General features: G+C 40.6%; 3 protein-coding genes across 3 annotated transcripts; all 3 read left to right on the top strand.

Annotated features, from left to right (window-relative positions):
* The first annotated feature begins 765 nt into the window (after nucleotides 1-765).
* On the top strand, nucleotides 766-9,065 carry LOC112889619 (serine/threonine protein phosphatase 2A 55 kDa regulatory subunit B alpha isoform-like). The gene is made up of 14 exons (XM_025956344.1): nucleotides 766-1,156; nucleotides 2,764-2,867; nucleotides 2,938-3,033; nucleotides 3,294-3,413; nucleotides 4,077-4,274; nucleotides 4,429-4,520; nucleotides 5,066-5,184; nucleotides 6,449-6,572; nucleotides 6,728-6,851; nucleotides 7,222-7,290; nucleotides 7,377-7,468; nucleotides 7,556-7,633; nucleotides 8,231-8,298; nucleotides 8,384-9,065. The coding sequence occupies exons 1-14, from the start codon at nucleotides 1,033-1,035 to the stop codon at nucleotides 8,518-8,520; spliced, it is 1,545 nt and encodes a 514-aa protein (XP_025812129.1). The 5' UTR covers nucleotides 766-1,032; the 3' UTR covers nucleotides 8,521-9,065.
* A 670-nt stretch (nucleotides 9,066-9,735) lies between these two features.
* On the top strand, nucleotides 9,736-10,413 carry LOC112889923 (40S ribosomal protein S30-like). The gene is made up of 2 exons (XM_025956728.1): nucleotides 9,736-9,874; nucleotides 10,037-10,413. The coding sequence occupies exons 1-2, from the start codon at nucleotides 9,871-9,873 to the stop codon at nucleotides 10,219-10,221; spliced, it is 189 nt and encodes a 62-aa protein (XP_025812513.1). The 5' UTR covers nucleotides 9,736-9,870; the 3' UTR covers nucleotides 10,222-10,413.
* A 5,038-nt stretch (nucleotides 10,414-15,451) lies between these two features.
* On the top strand, nucleotides 15,452-22,875 carry LOC112890486 (diacylglycerol O-acyltransferase 1-2-like). Its single transcript, XM_025957369.1, has 16 exons — nucleotides 15,452-16,019; nucleotides 17,563-17,643; nucleotides 17,789-17,862; nucleotides 17,947-18,022; nucleotides 18,247-18,314; nucleotides 19,097-19,220; nucleotides 19,654-19,752; nucleotides 19,880-19,981; nucleotides 20,060-20,196; nucleotides 20,347-20,428; nucleotides 20,536-20,556; nucleotides 20,689-20,751; nucleotides 21,360-21,407; nucleotides 21,684-21,746; nucleotides 21,905-21,958; nucleotides 22,045-22,875. The coding sequence occupies exons 1-16, from the start codon at nucleotides 15,741-15,743 to the stop codon at nucleotides 22,150-22,152; spliced, it is 1,479 nt and encodes a 492-aa protein (XP_025813154.1). The 5' UTR covers nucleotides 15,452-15,740; the 3' UTR covers nucleotides 22,153-22,875.
* The last annotated feature ends 1,494 nt before the right edge of the window (nucleotides 22,876-24,369 follow it).

Here is a 24,369-nt window from a genome sequence, read left to right as displayed (position 1 = left end):
TTGGTGGCCAAAACATGACCACTAGTCCATTTTAAAACAGAACCAAGGCCATGAAAAATAGACTTTAGTAATGGAAGGAGTGGTTCATTCCAATTACCGGAGATAATTCCATAAAAGCTATCTTCTATTATTGTCTATGTAGATTTTTTGCACTTATACTTTTTTCATATAACCAATGGACGTAACTGCCCCGCATCTTTTTTCTTTAAGTATTGTGAATGTTTACAAACTATAAATCTTGATAGAGACACGTGCGTTAGCGGAAAAAAGTTAGAATCTAAATTTATCATTTTAATTTATTTGAGTGTTCTCAAATGCAGGTAGATTTCTTACTAATTCTAGGTACAGCACTTCAAGGTACAAACGAAGAAAGTACCTATTGCAAACGGTACATAAGAGCAGCTCACCCTTCTAATTCCTCCTAGTCCGCATAACCTCTTTCTTCTCGCCGGCAGGCCGCAGTACCTTCAAACCAAAAATGTTCTTGCATTGGTTATGCAGTTTTCTTTTTCCCAAAGATACACTGGTCACGCGCAACGTGAATCAAGGAGGTAGCTCCACGGGCAGGGTGACACGAGCGAATCACACGCCGGAGACGGAGCAGACAAGAGCTGATCGCCAGTGACTTGGAAAGCATGCCTTCTTTTTGTAAGAGAATTTCGTTGTTTCATAGGGGTCCAATCGAAAAATCCCCACCATGTCAGAAAGAGAAATATGAGCTCGCCCCCACAAACACAAGTACAGGAGGAGAGAGAGGAGAGAGAGAGACGCGCACAGAGACAGAGGAGACCTCGCCCTCGCCCTCCCCCACATCACTTCGCCTCCTCCCCCTCTCCCTCTCTCGTCGCATCCCACCCCACACCCCTCCCTCCTCGGCTCGATCTCCCTCGCCTCCGCCGCCGCCGCGACCCCGACGCCCCATTATTCCAGAACCTTCTCCTCCGCGGGAGCCTTCCTTCCCCCCTCCCCGATCCGTGGCGCCCCCGATGCGGTGCCCGCGCGCCGCGATCGCGTGACGGACGGACGGGCGCCATGGATACCCCGGGGTCCGGCGACCAGGGTGAGGCGTCGCAGCCGCAGCCCCAGCCCCAGCCGCTGGACTGGCGGTTCGCGCAGGTCTTCGGCGAGCGCGCCGCCGGCGAGGACGTCCAGGAAGGTACGTACGTACATCCGTGCGCGCGCGCGGGGGCTCGAGATCCGCGCGATTTGTGGGGTGCTCTGGGGGTGGGCCGTCCCGGTGGGACGCCCTGGGGCGGTGGGGATCGGGAGGGCTAGGCGGCGAGACTGGAGTTGCGCGGTCTCGTGAGATTTGGTCTCGTAGAAAATGCGCGCCCTTGATTCGCCTGCGATGATGGCGCGACCCCTCAATGTTATCTCGCACAAAAGGTGTAGCTTTGGATTATGTTGGAATATGACCATCGCGTTGCATGTAGAATCAACTCAGATGGTTAGTTTGCTGCTCAATTAGCAAAGCGCGCCCTCGTCGGAAGGCCATGGATCACAATTTCTGCCTCTTGGGAGCTGATTTGGTCGTTGATGGGATTCGTTTTAACTTTTGGCTAGACTAATCGCTTGTGCACCAGGCTCTGACTTGGGTTTGAGGAATGTGGTGATAGATAGGTGTTTCAATTTTGTGTCTTAAGGAATGCAGAAAAATGGTAAAGATGACGTGGAGCTTGTGAACTCTTCTGGCTCCAAGTTTTTGGGGGATTTGTTGCGTAACGTTCTTCTTGGGGCATTTGATGGCGTGTAATACTAATTCGAACTGAGCGTTACAGGTAGTTGCTCTCATGAAATAAAAAGTTGGAAGAGTTTAGGTATCTATAAGAGATAATGTTGTCTTCTGCACGTGCTGTTGGCTTGTTGCCTTGTAGCAAATTTGCACTCTAATATTTTACGATTTGGATAATTGGCATTGACGCTCAGTGCATTTGCTCGTGTTTGTTTTGGACGTATGTTGTCTGAACAGTTGTCGGCATGTGGGACACTAGATATGGTCTATCTGTGACATTCTATTATGACCATGCCGCATTGTTCTAGTTGTGTGTATTTGGTCATCCACTTAGACAAACTAAAAGCTCTCGATGTACCTGAAGCTTCTTAGTATGGAAGCTTGTACTTTCAGAATAGGCTGCTGTGAGGATAGGTTCATGATACTGATGGTGGATGTCTTTGCTTCTTTTTTTTTGTCTGATTTCCTACTTTGTCTTATTTTATTGTTGAATGGAATGCTATATATAATCAAACATCTTCCATGCGATCAAATTAGTTTCATTGAAGGTATATCACATTCAGATTTTGTTGTATCCAGAATATAATGAATGGAGCTTATTGCCCATTTAATAAATAGTCTTTTGTTTCTCTGAGACTCAAAAGGAATATCTACTATATACTCCCTCCATTCTCTTTTGATAGTCCTATTTCTAAAGCTCAAATATTCACAAATGATAGTCCTATTTGCTATTGATAAGGACCATGGCAATAAATAGCACCAGTAACAAGAAGTTTCTAGCAAAGATATTGGAGGATTAACAAAAAGCCTTGTGTTACATTAATTAGATGATAAGCATGGTTGCTTTTCCTTGGTCATTGTGTCAAGGTGAAATAGGACTATCAAAAGAGAATGGAGGGAGTACCATACACTGATATTATCATCTAAATCTATTTTCCCAATCTGCTCTGTTCTTAAATAGGCGAGGACTCATTATTTTTTGTGAGTTAAGAATGCCTTGTATGTTAATTTGGTATGCTGCTTTATTTCAGTTGACATTATCTCTGCAATCGAGTTTGATAAATCTGGTGATCATCTTGCCACCGGAGATAAAGGAGGCAGAGTCGTATTGTTTGAAAGGACAGATGTTCGGGATGTAAGCACCACATATTTGAACTTGGTTTTTATTTTAATATTTTCCCCTAATGAAGTTGCTCTATCGGCAGAATGCAACCCGGAGAGAACTAGAGAGACAGGATGTTCCGGTTACTAGACACCCAGAGTTCCGCTACAAAACCGAATTCCAGAGTCATGAACCTGAGGTATGCTACTAAGCAGAATTTTCTGATTTTTTTTAAAAAGCTGTACTACATATATAGTTGCATTGACATAAGAAACTGAGAAGTAGGTGTTGAGTGTTGACAATAACAGCTCCGAGAAAAAAAGAACTTACCAATTTTTGGTTCGTATTGCAATATGTTCTCATGAGCATACAGTGCTGTTCTTATTGTTTCCTTGTTGATTTTATCTTTAGATATAATGTTATATAAGTGCTGTTCTTAATTTGATGTCATTCTTGTAGTTTGACTACCTAAAAAGTTTGGAAATAGAGGAAAAGATCAACAAGATCAAGTGGTGCCAGACATCCAACAATGCTCTCTCCCTTTTGTCTACAAATGATAAGACAATCAAATACTGGAAGGTATGGAGGAGAAATATGCTAGGAGTGCTTTTCAAATGTTCTAACCATTCTAAATTTATTTTTTATCCTAGTTCATACTCACTCTAGTCGTAAATAAGTGACAGTTTTGGGGCTGTCTTAAGTCAACTATTCTAAACATAGCTTGCAAATTATTTTTTTGTATAATAAATTTGGATATTTGAAATGATACATGTAGATTTGTCTCGAAATGTAGTTTCACAAAAGCATACTTTTGCTATATTTTTTAAATATTTCGTAGCCAAAGGTAATAGTTAATGTTGTGTTCCGAGGGAGTACTTAATTATATAGTGTAAGGCTAGCCTTGGCATAGCAGACCTGTATTTACATTGTTGAATTTCAGCATATATCTTTTTCCACATTGGTAGGGCAATACCGTTTGAATTCAACTAGAGTTTGGTCTTGCTGGGAAAAGAATCTTAAGATTTACATCAAAATTGGCTGGTTAGATACAACAGTTTGGTCATGATGCTAGTCACATTGTTTTATTATGACGTTTTGAACTTTGCAGACACAGGAAAAGTGTATGTTCTGTTCTTTGTGGTTTTATTTTGTACCATTGCTTTATATGTTTGAAAATTTTGCTGCTGGTACCAAGTACGATCTTTTTTATTTGCTTACCCCATTTCTTTACTTACTATCTAGGTGCAAGAGAAAAAACTAAAGCGAGTTTCTGTCATGAATTTGGACACTTCTCAAAGTTTAGGAAGTAGTACTGCTATTGCAAGTACGAGTAGTTCTAAGGCGCCTCTTCCAAATGGTGGTTGTTCGGATAAGTTCAATTGCCTGAACACTAATCTCTCATTTCCACCTGGAGGTTACCCATCACTGCGTTTGCCTGTGGTAAGTTATAATCAACCTCTGATTATATAATATCTGCAGAAGAAAACAAAAGGCCAGCCCTGTATTTTGATATTGAAACTATAAATTGTTTAGTGCATGCAATGCAAAACTGCAATTTTTTAATTCAGGTGACTTTACTTTCAACCACATGCAGGTTACAAGTCTAGAGGCAAGCCCTGTTGCTAGATGTCGACGTGTATATGCTCATGCTCATGACTACCATATAAATTCTATCTCAAATAATAGGTCAGTCATCCTGTGCATAGAATTTTATCTTCTATATGGGATCCCTTTTGCAATCTCTCTTTTCCATAGGTTGATACAGTTATGTCTATTTTCCTTGCTTTCAAACAGAAACCAGCAAACTAGTAGAACAGATATTTTTGAAGGATCAGTGTTTAGTATCTGTTTTATCATCTAACCCTTGCGGGGTACTCTTGCTCCTTCATGAATAAGTTTTCTCCCTAATATGCTCCATCGATTGTAGTTAAAACGCAGTTTAGGGTAAACTGAACCTAAGTTGTCTTGATAATCTCAAGTTTCAGTCGGCACGTATTGCTCATGTATTACCTTAATAAGTACCGTGTGTGAGTGGCTTTTTCTTCCTTTACAGTGGGAGCGTCATTGCTCACATAGTCACATTTTTATTTTGATTATTTTTATTTGCTACAGTAATGGTGAGGTATTCAGCAGAGTTTTAGGGTGTTCATCCTGTAGATTCCAAATACTTCATCAATGATGAAATTTGTGGCATTGTATTGATAATTGTTCCATTGTTTGTTAATCCACAGTGATGGGGAGACATTCATATCAGCAGATGATCTGCGAATAAATTTATGGAACTTGGAAATAAACAGCCAAAGCTTTAACATTGTTGACGTGAAGCCTACAAACATGGAAGATCTAACAGGTTATTCCACTAGTCTCATAGTTTTTTATCCTAAATAATGATGTGTTGCTGCTGCAGCATGCTGACATACTGAAATGTGATGGCTATAAATGTCTTGATGATTGCGACTTTGTTCTTATGCTTTGTCCTTTAGTACTTTAAAAAGAATCAGGATTCCGTCTTTTTCCTTGATAGTTGTTTCTGTTGACTTCTGTTGGCACCATTTGGTCCATGACTGCAGCTGTTGGGAACTTGTGGTCTTCCAAAACTTGAATTTCTTTTCATGGGAAGCTGTAGAATATTCTCTTGGTTAAATGAATGCAAGTTGTGGCAAGGATGTTATCATAGTTATGCCATCTTTAAGTTATAACATAGTATTTTTAGAAACAAATAAACATGGCATGAGAGGTGGTATTACCCAATCGAAAATTATTCCTGCCATCTTGTTTTGGGGTATATGGTTTGTTTGCATAACCTTTCATTGCATAATAAACATCACCTACCAGAAGGAAGCTGCAATAAGGTTCCAGTGCTAGTTTGTTTTGGCTGATTAGTGCCATGAAAAAAAAAGGTTCACAATATGCATACACTTCATCTTTCTGTGGTTGGTAAAAAGTTAATATAAAAAATAAAAACTATATGGTCCTAGTCACTTCTTTTAACTTGGCATTAACATAGTACCATGATCATTCTGTAAAGTTGATTACAGCATTTTTATGTTCTCACGGATTCTTAGCGAAGATATGTGGATGGCTGCTAGTACAGTGAAGTTAGGAACCAATTACTTTCTGGAACAAGTGGTAATCTTGTAGACAAAAACCGAGTAGATGGGGTGGGACCAATATAAGTTGGATGCTAATGTAGCTTCTGGGCTACTGTATTGTGCTGGAGGTACTATAAGAAGTAACAATAATTGGTGCGCTGTTCTAATCTTTTTCTGAATCAGCTTTTAATAGAGTATTGGGTATCAAATCATAGAAGCAAAATATTACAAATGTTATTTGGATGATTTTTGTCCATATTGAAACATAGGCATGGATGGGGCAGATTTATGTGTGAAATAGATTGTAAAAAGAGTTGTCTAATGGAATGACATTAAAAGTTTCCAATCTGGCACACAATGCTCTCTGTTTCTTGATATAAGCATGGTGTTGTCCCTTTGCCATTCTGATTATTAGAAATCTGGTAGGCTCCTTTTTCATTTTCTTACACTTACTAGAAGTGTTGCTCATGATTGCTCGTCTTGGCATAAGCACTTAATGTTCTAATCCTTTTCATATTTCAGAGGTGATTACATGTGCGGAGTTCCACCCAATCCATTGTAATACACTGGCCTATAGTAGCTCAAAGGGCTCTATCCGACTTATTGATCTACGACAATCAGCACTATGCGACAACCATTCCAAGATGTTAGTTATTCTCCTTCTAGTCTTGTCTGTAAAACTTTACCCTTCTGTACTGGGCAACATTGGAACCTTGTGAGGGTTGGGAATGTGTACAGTTATTTATATTGCAAAAGAAACTAGCAGATGCTTTATGAGTTAATGAAAAAGCCTATAAACAGATTTGAAGAACACGAAGCACCTGGATCAAGATCCTTCTTTACAGAGATTATTGCGTCAATTTCGGACATAAAGTTTTCAAGAGATGGAAGACATATTCTTAGTCGTGATTATATGACTCTCAAGGTGCGTTACTAGCTTCTCCATGTTCTTCTACCTTTGTTCTTTTACCTAGCTTACACAGGTACTTTTGTTCGGACCCAGAATAGTAATTGAATACTGTCGCATCAGAAGTCGTTACATGACTTCATACTAAATAGCATTTTCAATTATTTGCAACTACTTCAAGTCAAAAGCTAATTTGATATCTTATTGTTCGAGGGAAAAACAGTTTGGTATATCTTTTCTATGTGGCATTGAGTACTTGTATAAAAATTGAATCTACAGTCATGCATAGCCAATGAGATTATGAACTGTTTTATTTTTTGAACTATGCTTAGTAACTAGCAGGAGTGCCCCTATGAGATTGCTCATCATCTTTTTGTTCCATACTCAGCTATGGGATCTAAACATGGATTCGGGCCCTGTTTCAACCTTCCAAGTCCATGAACATTTAAGACCTAAGGTGAAGTTTCCTTGACTGAATGGTTAAGAAAGAATTGATATTTGTCGCCAGAATATAATGTAATTTTATGCTATCATTGTTTTCAGCTTTGTGATCTGTATGAGAATGACTCAATTTTTGACAAGTTTGAGTGTTGTCTTAGTGGGGATGGACTTCGTGTTGCAACTGGTTCTTATGGGTATTTCTTTCACCCATATTGACTACATGCGAGATTTTATAGGAATCCTCTATTAACACTTTATTTTGCCTGTGTCTTTAAATGCAGTAACATATTTCGTGTTTTTGGTTGTACTCCTGGAAGCATAGAGGCAACCACTTTGGAAGCAAGTAGGAACCCGATGAGGTATATTGACATGCTGTGCCTTCTACTTCTACACATTCTTGTTCCTCTTCTGTTGTTGCCATGATTTAGTTTGTTGTGACTTGCACCCCTCCCTATCCATTTTCTGGGTGCCATGGCCATGGTCCCCTTTGACATAGTTTCATTTGATGTGGGTCAATCATATTTCATCTTTAATAGAAATAAGCAGGTTTATTTGTACAAAAATAAAATCAATATTGAATGCATGAGATGCAAGTTGGGAATGGAACCCATTGCCATCCTATTTGAGAACAGGATGTCAAGAGGTTTGGTGAGTGATGGCTAGAAAAGAACATCTGGGATCTATGTTCCTCTTTCTGTTTTCGTGTTGTTTCATAAAGTTTCTTTCAGCAGTATTGCTTGCACGATTGTTGCTCTTCCATTTTTATAGAACATAGGTGTCTACTGTTTTGTACTTTTATCATATTGAAACTAGTCAGATGTTATAAAGTCAGAAGCAGTTCAAAGAGGGCCATATTATTGCTGCTATCGTTTTTCACATTTTATTGCATACAAAGTCTTACAAATGTTTTCCTGCAATTATAACTCATTTTTGTTTGATTGGGGGTGTGCCATTAGGCGTCAGATTGCAAATCCCACAAGGCCCACAAGGACACTGACTTCTTTTACCCGTGGTGTTCGGAGAGGTGACTGGTTCTCTTCAACATCAACTCAAGAATTTCCACTAAATTATTGTGTACACCCAGTGATCACTTAACTATTATGCTGCAGGTGGAGAAAACCAAGGCGTTGATGCCAATGGAAATTCGCTTGACTTCTCAACAAAGTTGCTCCATCTCGCATGGCACCCAACTGAGAATTCCATCGCATGTGCTGCTGCAAATAGCTTGTATATGTATTATGCGTAGAGAATGTCCTACAGAAAATTTGTTGTTTTTTTGGCTTGCTCCCATGAAGGCCCAGGGCCTTTCAACTGCAACCAGAGAGATGGTGCAGGACGTTGTCATCAGTTCTGCCCTTGGGGGCCAGAAAAGGCTGCTGATGTCCACAAGATCACCATGTTGCTATGCTAAAGGACCGTAGCCTTGTTGATTCTTTAGTACATGTGTAAATTATAATTCTAATCATGGAAAGTTTTGGTCCAAAGATGCAATTGCAGACTGCTGTATCCAGTCGGCATTTGAAGGTGCAGATCGAAGATAAATTCTGCATTGGACTCGAGCGAATCTGCATTGCAATGGCTGAATGATTGACTATCTTTTACTTGTAATGCCACCTAGACAGGGCTAATCATGTTTTTGGAACTTGAATGTCGGAACAATAGATATTATTACTCAGTTATTATTGTAGCTATTCATCTTTATTACTGTTTCTATTCGTTGGACTATTAAAATAAGTTAGCACCGATGTAATTGTGCTCTTGTTTGCTATTCTAAGCCTGGACTTTTCTTCAGTTCTTTGTTCTAAAAGATGTTTGAACACTTTAGCACTTGCAAGAAGCCAAGAGCGGTACTCACCGAATCATATCATGACTTTTCACAAGATATGTTTTCTTTCAATCATTTTACAATAAAGTGAATTCATGCAAGATGGACATGCATCATATACTTTTCTTTTTAGTTGTGCGTCATTAAGCTCTTCTTGGATGTACCGGCGTATGTAACTTAAAATATCTGTATTGTGAATTCTATAAATTTCATAGTACTTTTTGGGAAGAAAAGGTAACTCTTTTAGTGTTTATGGTTAAATATTCATATTTCAAATTTTTCACATTTTTAGGAAATAATGTTTTATTTACAATGCACCTCTTCATAAAATAAGATACAAACAGCGTACACTGTCCTAGTCAATAAAATTACATGATAATACGATATTGGATAATTCAAGGGTGGGTTCTACGGATGCATATGGACATTTCAAAACAAGATTGATTTTTGGTCTTCTACGTCGAAGAAAAAAAAAATGTGTTAAGAGCTGTAAATCTCAAGTGACGGAAGTATTGCCCCTGAATTCTATATTTGTGAATATGGAAATACGCCTCCACGCACGTTTCCGCCTCCGCAGCGCATTTTACGTAAATCTTGAAACCCGAGGACCCGAATGCAAAATCCCCGCCACATATAGCTCAACGATTCAACGAAATCTTGCGGTTCCCCTTCTCCGCCACTCCCGCGCCCGCCGCCGCGCCATCACTAAACCCTAGCCCCGCCCGCCGCCGCCCCGCAACAGCAGCAGCCACCCTCCTCCTTGCCGCAGCCATGGGTAAGCATTCCTTCGCCTCCTTCTCGCCACCCACGTATCGGAACTTTCCCGCAGACCCGGCTCGAAGCGGTTCTACAATCGACAAGGGTTTAGCTTCTTCTTGGTTTTGGATCTGATTTGATTCTGGCGTTGGGGGCGTCGGCGCGTCAATCTGTTGTGCAGGAAAGGTGCACGGATCGCTGGCGCGCGCTGGGAAGGTGCGCGGGCAGACGCCCAAGGTGGCGAAGCAGGACAAGAAGAAGAAGCCCCGGGGCCGCGCCCACAAGCGCATGCAGTACAACCGGCGCTTCGTCACCGCCGTCGTCGGCTTCGGCAAGAAGCGCGGGCCCAACTCCTCCGAGAAGTAGATCGCCTGCAGGTTCACATAACGGGATTGAGATTGTGATGTTCTCTTATGGGTTCAGGATGATGTATGGATGAGGAAAAGAAACTTGAGATTGCATTTTGGTTGATGTTGATGGATGTTATGTGCCTGCTTGAATCCTCTCTACATTATTATTTCCCGTAATGTTATTGTTACCCTGTGCATTTCTCTCAAATATCAGTTTCTGCTGGAGCCTAGGACGTAATGCGGTTGTGTTGTGTGGTTCTTCCGGGCTTTAGTGTTTTATTAGGTAGAATCCGTACACTTGAAACTCTTGAACAGTTTTGTGTGCTGAATCAACGGTTAGAATTGAAAAAATAATAAATTGTGGAGTATAGTATAATAACAGGTCTCACATTTCCATCTGCAAGCACTTGCTACATGGTGTAAGATGCCTAGCCTTTTAGGTGCTGTTTGAGTATTCTGGTATCCTGTGTCTGCTTGGGTGTTCAATTTGAATTCCCAAAGCAAATTGAATGATTGATGATCCATGGGATTTAGGTTGTTAGTTGCTCATTTGCTAGCTGTTGTCGAACTCAAAGGAATCCTATTGTTATACAAGCTAATGCCTCTCTGAACTTCCATAATATGTTACCGTATTCTGAAGGTTTCCTTGTATCAACAGAACTGTTGGGGATGCATACCCAAAGATAAAGGTGTTCTTTAGTTTTTCTGGTTGGGTGTCAATTAGAATGGTTGCACTTGAGCAATGCATGCTGAAGTCACTCAATAAACAAGACCTTTTGCAAACAATCTGCTACAACATTGACTTGTGCATTTGCTTTTATGATAATGCTGCTAGCATATTTTGTGTTTTATGGGCAATTAGGCATCATGCGCCCTTAGGTCATTTAAATGGTACTTGTAATTTTATTTTATTTGCTTTGGTATGAGTAGTTTCTCGGATTAAGTCTGGCTGAAACAAAACTTGTTGTAATCAAGCGTACACCATAAAGAGTGGTGTATTGCCATCTTTGGTTTTTGTTTAACAAGATTTAAGCATAGTAACTGTCTTTCAAGGGTTTGAGGTTTAGATTTGATTCTAACTTTGTTTTTTTTCTTTCCTCTACAGTCTACACCAGAATAAAATGATTGATGAGGAAATGGCTCCTAAATTATTGTTTTGAGCCCTAGATATGCATTTATAGTGTTTGAAGTGCATAATTGTTGGTATTATTTTGTTCGACTTAAGATTGTCAGCATATTTCCTAGCTTGTGGTTATGATGTAGTGTTGTCTAGTACTATTTTCAGGTCAGTATGCCCATTGGTCGTCTTGTTCAGGCTATTGTTTAGTGAGATGCTTTGCTTTCCCTGCTTATTTATACCCACCTTGGATTCTATTATTGAATATTGATCTATGGAGGTGGCATTAACTTGTATGTATCTGTTCATTCATTTACCTTGGTATAGCGTGGCTGTACCTGTTCGAGGAAACATAGCACCCGGTATCCGTCGGGCCAAAATCTAAATAAAGTTAAAATGAAGATAAAGGTATTTCCTGAATAGTTCTTTATCTTGTTGAGGTGGATGGTAGATTTTACACTGCCACTCTGCCAGATTTTAGTAAATTGGATTCCAATTCCTGCCGTAACCATTTGCTTGGAAGTGGGATTTATTGAGCCGTTGGATTTGTTAGTTTTGTCACTCTTGTTAGCTTCTAGTTACAGGGAGAAACTGAGTGTTATCTTGAAATTGAAAGTGCATTAGCTGTATTCTGTTATGCCGGATGATGCTATGTTCTTGTACGCAGCGAAGTTGTTTCTGTTGCCACTGCGGATGGCAGATCTGTTTCTCCAAAAGCATAACCTGGAACAGATGGTATGTCTAGAGGGCCATGTCTCATCCTCGTACTGTCGGGCAGGCCCATGGAGACTGGAGGCATGGCGAAAGAGGTGCCAGTTGAGTATCGTAGGATGGCAAAAAAAAAAAAGACAGGAAAATGTTGCGTAGCCGTACCAAAAGTGGTTGATGCAGCAGCTAAACGGCAGGATTAGGGAGACAAAAGAGATTTGGTCAGGGATTTGGGATCAGAGGTCTGAAGGATTAGATTAGGGAGAGGGGGGAAAAAGAGAAGAGAGAGAGACTATTTGGTCAGGGATTTTGGATCGGAGGTGTGATGGTGTTTTTCTGACAGACTCTAACGGGCGTGTTAGGTTCCCTATCGTCGTCACGTGATCCCGCAACTGGCCATTCGCGCAGTTCCTTTTGTCGAACCCTACCGGCGACCAGGGCAGATCTGCATAGGATCAGGGAAAACACACGTTGCTCATCCACGTGATCCGAGACGAAAACCGTCGCCAGTGAACTGAAGAACGAGTACGGTGTACGGTGGCCGTGGACTGCCATCATCAAATAGTGGACTCAAAAAAAATATCAGCAGGTCCTTTCCCTCCCTGTTTTAGCTTTTTTATTTATTCTCGGCACAGAAATACAGACAAGTTAGGGCTCAGCTCTCGATTTGACCGTTATCCTCTTGCACAAAAGTGCAGCAATATTCGATGCCCCTTCGAGAAAAGGAGGGCGGTATGCCCAGATGTTTACTCGCACGTCGCCATCTATCAAGCATCTGAATATTTCTTTCTTAATTTTTCTACATCGTCTGGTTTGGCTTTTGGCCCATAGGTTTTGTAACGGGGAAAAGGTAGCACTCCTGCTATGAAAAGGTTAAAAATTTCTCTCCATCAATATTCAGCCTCCTTCAAGTTGGGTGGATCAGATAATTGCATTATATGCGCATCAAGTTGTTGCCTGGATAAGATAATCACAAATATCTAATACATGCTACTCCGTCCATTCCCTGAGCAACCTTTTTAAATTTGCTTATCAAGTTTCCTGGATAAGATAATCACAATACTAAAACATGGTACTCCATTCCCGTAGCAATCTTTTAGTTTTGCTTACAAAATCCGGTACAGACGTGTACTATACAACACATCACATCGAAGAAATTAGGTATTTTTTATTGATAAAGTCACTACAAACATCTCTCTATCGACTAACATATATGTAAGAATATTTTGTATAAAATGTGAGCGTTAATATGACTGTATGAGTCCAACACTCGAACTCAGTGTGGGCACCTTCCATCGCGATAGCCTAACGATTTTAGTTATGCTCAGTTCGCGCTCCTTTAGCAATTTAAGATGCTCCCTCTTTTCTTACAAGATAAAATTTATTTTTGCTAGGGCAAAGACTTTGACCAATAATTACTATAGTAGTATTTTATTTATGTGATAAAAAATTAAAATAAAATTATTAAGAATGTATTTCTGAATAACATAAATCTAGTAACCATAAGCTTGTCGAGAAAAAACTATATATCAAATAATGATTAGTTAAAAGGCTTGCTCGATCTAAACGATATCGTCATTTCACAAGGTCCTGTTCTACATACTAAACACTGATGGGCCTTTGTGCCGACTCCATCTTATTCTCTATCAGATGCGACATTTTTGTATCGTCACTCCTACTTTAATCAAGCGACACAGAGCTCACGGTGCACCCCGTTGCACGTAGTAGGTTGGTCGGCCGTCATACAAGCCAACAAACTTTCTGCGTAGGTACATGTCTTAGTCGCTGACTACATATAGTGACGGAACTCATAGCATGTATGTAGGTGCAGTGCCTGTCTTAACTTGTTTACGAAGAGAAACTTGGAGATAATTTACAATATATGCAATGGATATTTCTACTTCTGTTTGCTTTCTCGAGTGTCATCAGGCATCATGTGAAAGTACTAACTGCAAGTGGGCGTTTGGCAGTTCTACTTCAGCAGCACGAGATAAAGAAATCCAATCATGATAGTCATTTAGATAATTGATACTTTCTAAGTTAATTCTATCTAGTCGGGCGCTTCATTTTCCTTGACCCTTTCTATGGAGGTATGGAGGTATGATATTTTCTTTATCATTGCTTAACAAATTGTCCAACTTTATAGGTATGATTTTCTTAATCACATCAATTTGAGGTAGATGAAGAAAGACCTCATTCCCACCATGTCCAAATGCGCCATAGCCCTGCTATGAGCAGTGTGGGATCTCTCCAACAACGCAATACTTCGAGGAGTTGTCCTTTATCATCACCCCACTTGATCCAAGCCATGAATCATTCGTCTCTCTATCTTGCCTCACTACTTGTAGTGGTCTACTCGTTTTCTGGCAGCGCGCTTGCGCAGCCATGTCTCGCCAACCATCGATCATCACAATCTAGCCTTATCACATGTTGCACCCTCCTCATTATACTCTATCATGGTTCCTGTTCTACCCCTCGGTCATCCACCACCGGTACCATAACTTGCCGCCTCAGGCCTAGCCACCGCCACTGATTTTGCTTGTCGTTGGTGGCTCTCTCTGCAACCGCCATCTCTCTTTGACAAAATCCCAACCTAAAGTTCTAACCAAGCTCGGGAGTGAAGATTGGAAGCATCAATTGTGTGACCAATTAACTAAAATCTCATGCCCGCAAAGACTAAAATACCTTAACCCTTCCCCCTTTTTAACATGGTTTATTTGGAGTACTTGAAAATCAACAATGTTCATGGTCTCTGATTTGTCTAACGAATCAATTTTCGAAGAGTACATAAGTGCATGATGAAATCCCTATTGGATTCTACTTTTACTTGCTCAATTCCGAATTGTAAATTATTTTAGTTTTATTCTGAGTCAAATTTCTCTAATTTTACAAGTTAACAAATATCAACAATATCAATCTAGTTTTCACTATATGAACCATAAAATATATCTTGATAGTGTATTATTTGATATCGTAGATGTTAATATATTTTTCTATGAAGATGACCAAAATTAGATAAGTTTGATCTAGACCAAAATTAAAACAACCTGCAACTTAGAATGAAGAGAGGATGAAGCAATCTCAGCCGATCGTTGAACTTGAAATTTTGTGTTTATTTTCTAAAAGAACCTCCCAATACAAGTTTTCCCAATTACTTATTCTAGTTTTCAGGTTGGAAACCGAAGTAATGTAGCTCAGGTTTCAAGTTTGATTTTTCTCCGTTCAAAGTTCACTCTTGGAAGTTGGAATGTCATCACTTCTCTATATTCTAACGTGAGCAATTTCGAGTTAATAGTATTTGTTTGAGTTCGCCATCAAGAAAGAATTTGTTTGTTTTGTCAGTGCGAAAAAAGTTGTGCCCTTTAATATGGGTCCGCAGGAGTCAGCGGGGCTCGCACGCACGCCGGATCCAACCACAAGCAGACCGACAGCCGTGCCGCCCCTCGGAGAAGAGAAGCGGCCGCGCCGACGCGCCGGGCCCTGCCAGCCAGGCCGGTGACGGAGCGGACGCCTGGCGACCTCCCCCGCCCACGTGTCCGCTTTCCGAGGCCACCGTCCCGCCCCCCGCGCTTTCCTTCGTCAGCCGCCCCCGCAGCCCAACACCAGCATCAAAACCCGCACCTCGCATCCTCCTCCCCACCACCGCCACCGCCGCCCCCCAAGCAAGTCTCGCGGCCGCAGCCCGAACCCGGGGGCCGAACCTTCCTCCCATGGCCCCGCCCCCCTCCATGGCGGCCGCCTCCGATCGCGCCGGGCCCGACGCCGGCGCGGGCGAGCCCTCGCTCCGCCTCCGCCGCGCCCCCTCCGCCGAGGCCGGCGACCTCGCCGGCGATTCCTCCGGCGGCCGGCGGGAGAACGGCGACCCGCACCCGCCGCCGAATCCGCAGGAGCGGCAGCAGCAGCACGAGATGCTGTACTACCGCGCGTCGGCGCCCGCGCACCGCCGCGTCAAGGAGAGCCCCCTCAGCTCCGACGCCATCTTCCGGCAGGTGAGGATGCGCCAATGCTTAGACTCTCCGTCTCCCTGCCGATTTCCGCGATCCCGTGACCCGTGCGCCTGCTCCGATCCTTGCGGCCTGCGAAACCTTGTTGCTTCCAGTCAACTCTGCCTCTGCCTCTGCCTTTTGTGTTCAAATCGCGCTTTGTGCTGTCGTTAGCTTAATACGCGTCGGTTACCGTCTACCGTGCCCGGATGCCTATCTGTGGGCTCCCGAAGCGCCGATAGATTCTGCGCGTGTACCGGGACGAGCACAATTCGTTTTGTGGGGGGCATATGCTGCTACGGATTGAAATCGGTGTTTGCTTGGTTTGGGGATCAGGGGGACCAGTGCGCGGCTGGGCGCCGGACGCATGCCATGCAGAATTTGGCATCGGGCGGCTGCAGCGGCAAACAACGAGCGTAACTGTTGCCACTAGGAGAGCTTTGTGTGTGGAAACGGATGGGCAAACGAGTTGGACTTTGCTAGTAGTACTGTTATACTGTACAGATAGCCAGAGACAGAGAGTTGTTGTGACTTCGTCAGATGCTTCAGAGTTCGAGCAGCAGCTGCAGGGCGAACTGGGCAGCTTCAGAGTTAATGCTGACTTTTCAAACTACAGTTCATGTTACATTGTTTCGACTTCAGTCAGGTGCTTCAGATTTGGAGCTGCAGCCTGCAGTTGCAGGGGCTAATTAAGCAGTGTCACGATCCAGCATCCCAGTATCAAATGTTGACTTTTCAAACTACAATCCGTGTTACATTGTTCACGCAGTGCCGTATGGTGCATGCTGATTGATGTACTTGCCTTCCTGTTTGGGGCATTGCTTCTGCTTGAGGACCATATAAAGCTTATTCTGGTATGGGACCACATACTGATTGGCCGTCCATTTTTGACTAGGCATATTATTGGATGGATTTTTTTTTTCTTTTTCAATGGACTTGTTTGGTTTTACATGTTACTCTAGAAAGGCATACCAGTGTAGCATTAATTGAGCTCAAAATTACAGCAGGAACACAGTAGATGTCAAATCGTTGAATGAGACTTAAACTGTACACTAGTGAGGCTTGAAAATAATTTGAGCCTGCTACAACTCACACCCAAATTGGTGCCTTGTCCATACCAAATTTGATCTGTTTCTATCTGAAATTGATACTCGTAATAAATCTAAACTATAACCTGATTTACTTTCGAAGGTAGAGGTTTAGTTGAATGCTTACTTGGATGATAGTCTAATCCTCAGTGACTCATCTGTACGTATATACTTCACATTCTTCCTACACATGTTCCTGGGATGCCACCAGAGGACAGATGTCCTTGTGAGAGCTTTACTATAATATTAGTACATCAAATGTCATTTGTATCCTATTCTTCTTCAACTAAGAGTGAATCCTCAGTTTGTAAGCCATGTGAGAACTTAATTACAATATCAGTTCATCAAATTTCGTTTATCTTATTCTTCTTTAACTCAGCATGAATCCTCAATTCCAAGTCATATTTCGTGGTTGCCAATAAAAATGAAGTCCTGAAACTAATCAGTTCTCTTGATTCCAGAGCCATGCAGGTCTTTTGAATCTATGCATTGTTGTGTTGATTGCAGTGAACAGCAGACTCATTATTGAGAATTTAATGAAGGTTTGTTACTTTACCTTTTCATTTCCCTTGATTTCATTTACAGCTCCCAATCCATCTCCAGAAGTAGCATTTGGTTCTAGTGCTTTCTGCACACTTTTCTAGTATGCATCTATCACATTATCACGTTCTGAATTTACTGTTGCAGTATGGCCTTTTGATAAGAGCTGGATTTTGGTTCAGTGCAAGATCGCTGGGAGACTGGCCCCTTCTTATGTGCTGGTAGATATACTTGCTCATTTGATTCTACTGGGTTTCAACTAATAGCAGTACGCTTCACAGGATTTATCATTCCGTTTATTGCAGCCTCACGTTACCGATTTTCCCACTTGTTGCGCTCATGGCTGAGAAGCTGATTAGAAGGAAGCTCATTGGTGAACATGTAACTTTCTCTCGCAGCACTGTGTAGTCTTTAGAAAAGTTGCTTCTAAATAACCATGTCATTTTCAGCTAACACGCTCTTTTGTTGTTTATTGTGTATAACTTGGGAGTAATAGATGTAATATTTGAGGGTCGAATTCTATATAGGATTCGGCCTTTTTTTCTATTCTGTAGTATGCTTTAAGTTCCATTGTGCTATTTATGACTTGTATACGCCTCTCGCAGGTGGTTATTCTTCTCCATATCATTATTACAACATCTGTCATTGTCTATCCAGCTGTTGTGATTCTTAAGTAAGAATATTTCTTTTTGACTCTGCAGTTTGTTTGGATGCATCTACTTTTGGCATTCATTGACCTCTTGTATTTAATGGTATGGGATATACTCAATTTGTTTATTATTCATGATTTTCTGTACTTTGTGGTATGGTGGTGAACTACATTGTCGTGTCTCAAACAATTAACCTTTCTTTTTGTTACATAACATACACTTCAATTTGGATGGTTTAAAAGGAGGCTTATATGACACTAGTATTTAATTTTATCTGGTGATAAAGTTTCTTATGTGACCTTTGATCATTTACCTCTCGAGTCTATATTGCCTTATTATGTCTTGATCTGTCCACCGAGAGTCATCAAATTGGAAAGATTTATATGTAGTCGAGAGATATCAATTCACATGAGGCTGCAGATATTTTGTTTTCTATCGTTGTAGCTTAGAACCTTTTTCTGAAGTGAACCTGAACACCGACTGAATAAAAAAATGGAAAGTAGAAATGTAAAATAAACAGCTGCAGTGTTTGGGATTTCTGATGCTGTTGTGCAAGTAGCATTGGAATATATTATAATTTGGTTGAGTCAATGTTATCTCCCTGAAAGAGGCATCAGGTGCTGATAGTTACTTTTTTGTTGATTATATTGTCAATGAGATTCCAGAACTCTGTATGCTTCATGCATTATGTTACTTAATTTCATTTAATTTCGTTAGTTTATTTTAATTTTCTGATTGCCAAGAAATGATACTTCAAAAGATAGTGAATTCTGGATTATCAGCTCAGTTACATCAAAAATTTCAGGTGCGACTCAGCAGTACTGTCTGGATTTGTGCTAATGTTTCTTGCAAGCATCATGTGGATGAAGCTTGTCTCTTATGCACATACAAATTATGATATAAGGGTTTTGTCCAAAAGTACTGAAAAGGTAATGTGTTGAAATGTTCATCTGAATTAGTTTAGATATTTGGCTAACAAGTTGCATGCTTTTCAACGTTGATCTACTCCACTTTAAACTTCTTTTCCAGTTTATTTTATATAGTTTCTTTTGAACACAGTGAAATATAGTTTGAATTAATTATGTTTCCATTATGAGGGTCAAACATTTTTTTCTAGTTTCTCATACTGTGTTCTTTTTTGCATAAGTCTAACCTGATGTTCTCTTTCGATTTTTTTTATACGGTTAAATTTCCTTTAACCTCATGACGTATGTACTCTTCGTTGGGTCAGGTACATCCTATGTCATGAGGTACACATGTAGGAGTAGCTACACGTGCGTGTAGAATGGATTTTTCCTATGATTATATCATTTATTCTCATTTTTCATGCCAGTAATTACCATTGTTATTCTTATATAATAGGGTGCTGCATATGGCAATTATGTTGATCCTGAGAATATGAAAGATCCAACCATTAAAAGTCTATTGTACTTTATGTTGGCCCCAACACTTTGTTACCAGGTACTATTCTTCTACAAGGCTTCTATTTGATTTTTCGAAGTTATGCTATCAATTCCTTCATACTTGTATCTAGTTACACTAGAGACAAAACATGAATGTCCTAATTTCACTTTGGTGCATTATGCAGCCAACTTATCCTCGAACTACATGTATTAGGAAGGGCTGGGTGATCCGACAACTTGTAAAGTGTCTTATTTTTACAGGCCTGATGGGCTTCATAATTGAGCAGGTGAGCTTTCTATGTTCCTTAAGTAACATTTATTTATATGGTGTCTTGAATTAAATTCCAAACCTCTTTTGTTTTCAGTACATAAATCCGATTGTGAAGAATTCCAAGCATCCACTGAAGGGGAATTTCTTGAATGCTATAGAGAGAGTCTTGAAACTCTCAGTGCCAACACTATATGTATGGCTTTGCATGTTCTATTGCTTTTTCCATTTATGGTTAGTAACTTACTTCAGTTGGGTACCACGTGTATCAGAAGTACCTTAAATTTGGTAGATAGTGGTGGTTATCTACAATAGGGCAAGTGACTTTTGACCTGACATTGATGTCTCTTGTACACAGCTTTCATCCTTTTTTTTAAATTCCAGGCTGAACATTCTAGCTGAACTCCTTCGTTTTGGTGATCGTGAATTCTACAAGGACTGGTGGAATGCCAAAACTGTTGAAGAGGTTTGAGGCTTGTTAAAATCTGAGTTCATTTCTTTTCCAGGTGAAAATTTAGGACTGACTATATTTCCATGCATTTTAATGCGATAATATTTTGGGGCTTACTTCAGTACTGGAGACTGTGGAACATGGTAATCTTCTATCTTCATATTTATTTACTGTTGTTCAGACGGCACTTCATTACTTAACTAATAACATTGTTATGGTAGTTACTGATAAGCATATCCTTCAAGTAACTGACAATTGGTCTACCTTTTTGTCAGCCTGTTCATAAGTGGATCATTCGACATATATATTTTCCATGCATAAGGAAAGGCTTGCCCAGGGTAATTGCTTATTGCTTCTATATGTCTACAAGAAGTCTACACTTGTTCTTCTTTGCTGTCCAACTTTCTGAATGTAGTTAGTTTGAAACAACCACTCAATCCACCTATGCTAAATAGTTCCAAAATAATATATTACTTTTGACTTTCCACATGATGCTCATACATAACAGTAAAAATTCACCATATACAAATCTTGATAATGCGGAAACAGGCCTGCCAGAGTATTAGCACTCAATCATCATAGTTCTAATGAAGACAACCAAACAATTGACAATACTGTTGTGAGGATGTCAGAATATGTCAGATTAAGAATTTAGTTTCGTTGTTAAATGATATACCATACAGATGGTACTGATTGGAAACAAATTTGGGAAAGATTTAAGAAATATACATGGATTAGGTGTATAAAAACAAACGAGGATAGAGTACAGAAGGATATCTGGTATTGACTTAGGAACAATATATTAATTCTGCCTTCTGTCAACTGCCATATGTAAATACATGAAGAAAGAAAAATTCTGTTGGTCTATGATATTCTTTACTTTTCTGAAGTGACATGATTTCTCTCAGTTCTTAATTCTCAAATTCATATTGTATCTACGCTGCAGGGTGTAGCTGTTCTAATCTCATTTCTGGTTTCAGCTGTATTTCATGAGGTATGTTCTTCTGAAATCTTTATGCTTATACGTCATTTCTGATTCATTTTCTAGACACTAGCTAAAGCAGGAAACAACAGGTTTCTATGCTGTTATTGAGAAATGCTCTGGCTTGAATTCCAGTCAAGCATGTTACCAATATAATCCATCTTGAACGTTGGCTTCTTTTCTTCTTTCATTTTGCGTGTTTCTGTTTTACTTAAAAGAATGTAATATGACCATTTGCATGTATTTCAGTTTATCATAATCTTATTTCCTTTTCATTGTGATTTACAGATATGTGTTGCTGTGCCATGCCACATTTTCAAATTCTGGGCATTTTTTGGGATCATGTTTCAGGTATAGAAGTAACACTTACACGTACCAGTTTACGCATATCCTCGTATTTCAGATTTCCATCGCTGCATTCCATAAAGAACTACATTACACCATCCTGGATACAATATACTTTCCACTGTTTTTCACATAGGCTGACACCACTGATCTTTGTTCCCCAGATACCGTTGGTGTTCTTGACGAGATATCTTCAAGATAAGTTCCAGAACATAATGGTATGCTGCGCCTAAACACAATCTTCGTTTCTTCCATTGCTTCATCCCACTGAATAATCTTACATAAACTGTACCATTCTGAGCAGGTGGGCAACATGATATTCTGGTTCTTCTTCAGCATAGTCGGGCAGCCCATGTGTGTCCTTCTATATTATCATGATGTCATGAACAGGCAGGCCCAGGCAAGTAGATAGTTCCGCTGAAATATGAACCAAGACACAGATCATCAGAAGGAAACAAATTCGAATAGGCTGGAAGCAGTAGCAGCCCCCTTGGCATGTTTATCAGCAGCTAGTCAGCTTGCAAATGCTTCCATTCCGTGCGGCCGTGCCGGTGCCGGGGATGCAGCGTGTACATTTTCAGTGATGCAACATCAAGATCTGATAGCGCTTCCGACATGTCAGACTCTCGACACTTTTTCAGTCTACATGTCAGCAGTGCTGTGCGCATAATGTCGTGTAACATGTATGTATGTACCATGAATCCGTGATGCGTCACGCCTTGAGGATCCAAAATGAGCCCAAAAGAAAAAGAACAGGCTCACTTAAGAGGGAGAGAGACAGGGTAAACAGGTTCACGGAGCAGATATATCAAAAACCTGAAATCATCTTCGTCTGAGCTGTGACACCTCGTCCCAGGAAAAGAATAATGAATGAGCGTGTAACGCTCTGAGATGTTTGTATTGCCTTTGCTAGTGAGGATATGAGGCAGTGTCTCTCTGTTCATGAATCCTCTTCTGCTGTGATGTGATGTCCGAGTAAGGGCAACCAAGCAGGCCGTGCCGAGCTCGAGCTGGAGGCCCGCCTATGTTTTCGATCATTCGATGGCTCCTTGCAGTTGCGCTCGGCATTGCCTTGCCTTTTGCAGTTTCCCTGTGTGATCTTCTTGATCAATGAAAACAGATTGCAGTCTCAAAACTGTACTGGAAGTGGAGCACAAGTTGTGTATGGCATGTGCGAGGCAGGCACTGGCGACAGGAGGGGAGCTGGCCCATTGAGCCCATCGAATCGCGCATGTATGTTGAAGCTAATTAGAGTCACAAGGGTTCTATCTCACCGTCTCAGATAAAACAAGCAGGGGCGAGAAGGAACCAGCGGGTGCTCGACGCATGCTTCTCAGTGAGTGCAAAAAGGACGGGCTGGTAACTACTAAGGGTTTGTTTAGATGTAGTTTTGGAAAGTCGTAGAATCAAGACATTATAGTTTTTTAAAAGCACAAACGTGCAAAATCACGGTTTAGAAAAGAAAAGAGGTAAGGAGTGGAGTTTTTAAAACTCCAAAAGACTACTATTTTTAGCAATACCATGGTTCTCAAAACTACAAGTTTATAGCATTCAAACACCTTATAACTTTTCAAAATCAAAGTATTCCACAATACTATAGCATTTTTCTAAAACTGCCAAAACACTGCATTCGAACATGGCCTAAATTTGCTTTGTCTTTCAGCTTGGGTGCTTCTGCACCCCCCACAAGGTCTTATGCCTGATTGCCTCGCACATGAAAACAAGTTCCACTGGAGTACACCCTCCTGTGAGTCCTGTCACGAATACTTGGAACTTTAACCACAATCTTGTCAAGAACACTTGAAACTTCAACCGCAATCTCTCACGAATACTTGAAACTTTAAGCAAACGTGCCTGATTTTTAAAATAATGAGTACAAGTGTGAAATTTGACGATAGAAATCAATGTGAAGTATTTATAGTATTAGATCTTTACGAATACAACACATCCTACTTGGGCAAATTGTTGCCTACAAAAAAAATGATCCGTGCTAATGGCACTGCCATTGCAATTTGGCCCTTTTTCAATCTTCAGCTGGAAATACCGTCACATCAGCCTGATGAAGGTTGCTAAAAATTTCAAATAAGCCATAGGTGAAGTTAGGGAATTTTTATAATCCCAGTTAAACTTTAAAGGCTAAACTTTTTAATTTAGACTTGAATGGGGTGTGCCAAGCCAAGGCTGTAGTGCAACGCCTAGGCGACACGTAAGGGTTCCAACGGCAAGCCACTACGAGGGCAACACCAATATATATGTACCAAGTAGTCCTTAGTGGTGGATCCTGTAACAATGTAAAGAGCATAATAACGAGACATGGAAAGAGAGGAGGAAGGAGAGGGACGGAGAAAAAAGGGTGAAAGGAGAGAGATGGAGAGAAAAGGGAGGAATGGGAGGGATAAATTGATATTTTATTTTCTATGGGCAACCCATAAGTTTATAGGTAATTTTTGCTACAGACCACTATATGGACTGTTGATTACTTTAGTCCTACTCTTTTAAACCTACTCTTTTAAAGTACATTGCGGATGCCTTGATGGACTCTTTTAAATTTAATATCAAAGTGGACATACATATCAGATTTTAGGAGTTGGAATGAGAAGCTGCGCTGGTTTTATAGGTTCATTTCCCT

This window comes from Panicum hallii, chromosome 4 (genome assembly GCF_002211085.1).
Source record: "Panicum hallii strain FIL2 chromosome 4, PHallii_v3.1, whole genome shotgun sequence".
Taxonomy (NCBI): domain Eukaryota; kingdom Viridiplantae; phylum Streptophyta; class Magnoliopsida; order Poales; family Poaceae; genus Panicum; species Panicum hallii.
This window is presented reverse-complemented; position numbering and strand designations above follow the sequence as displayed.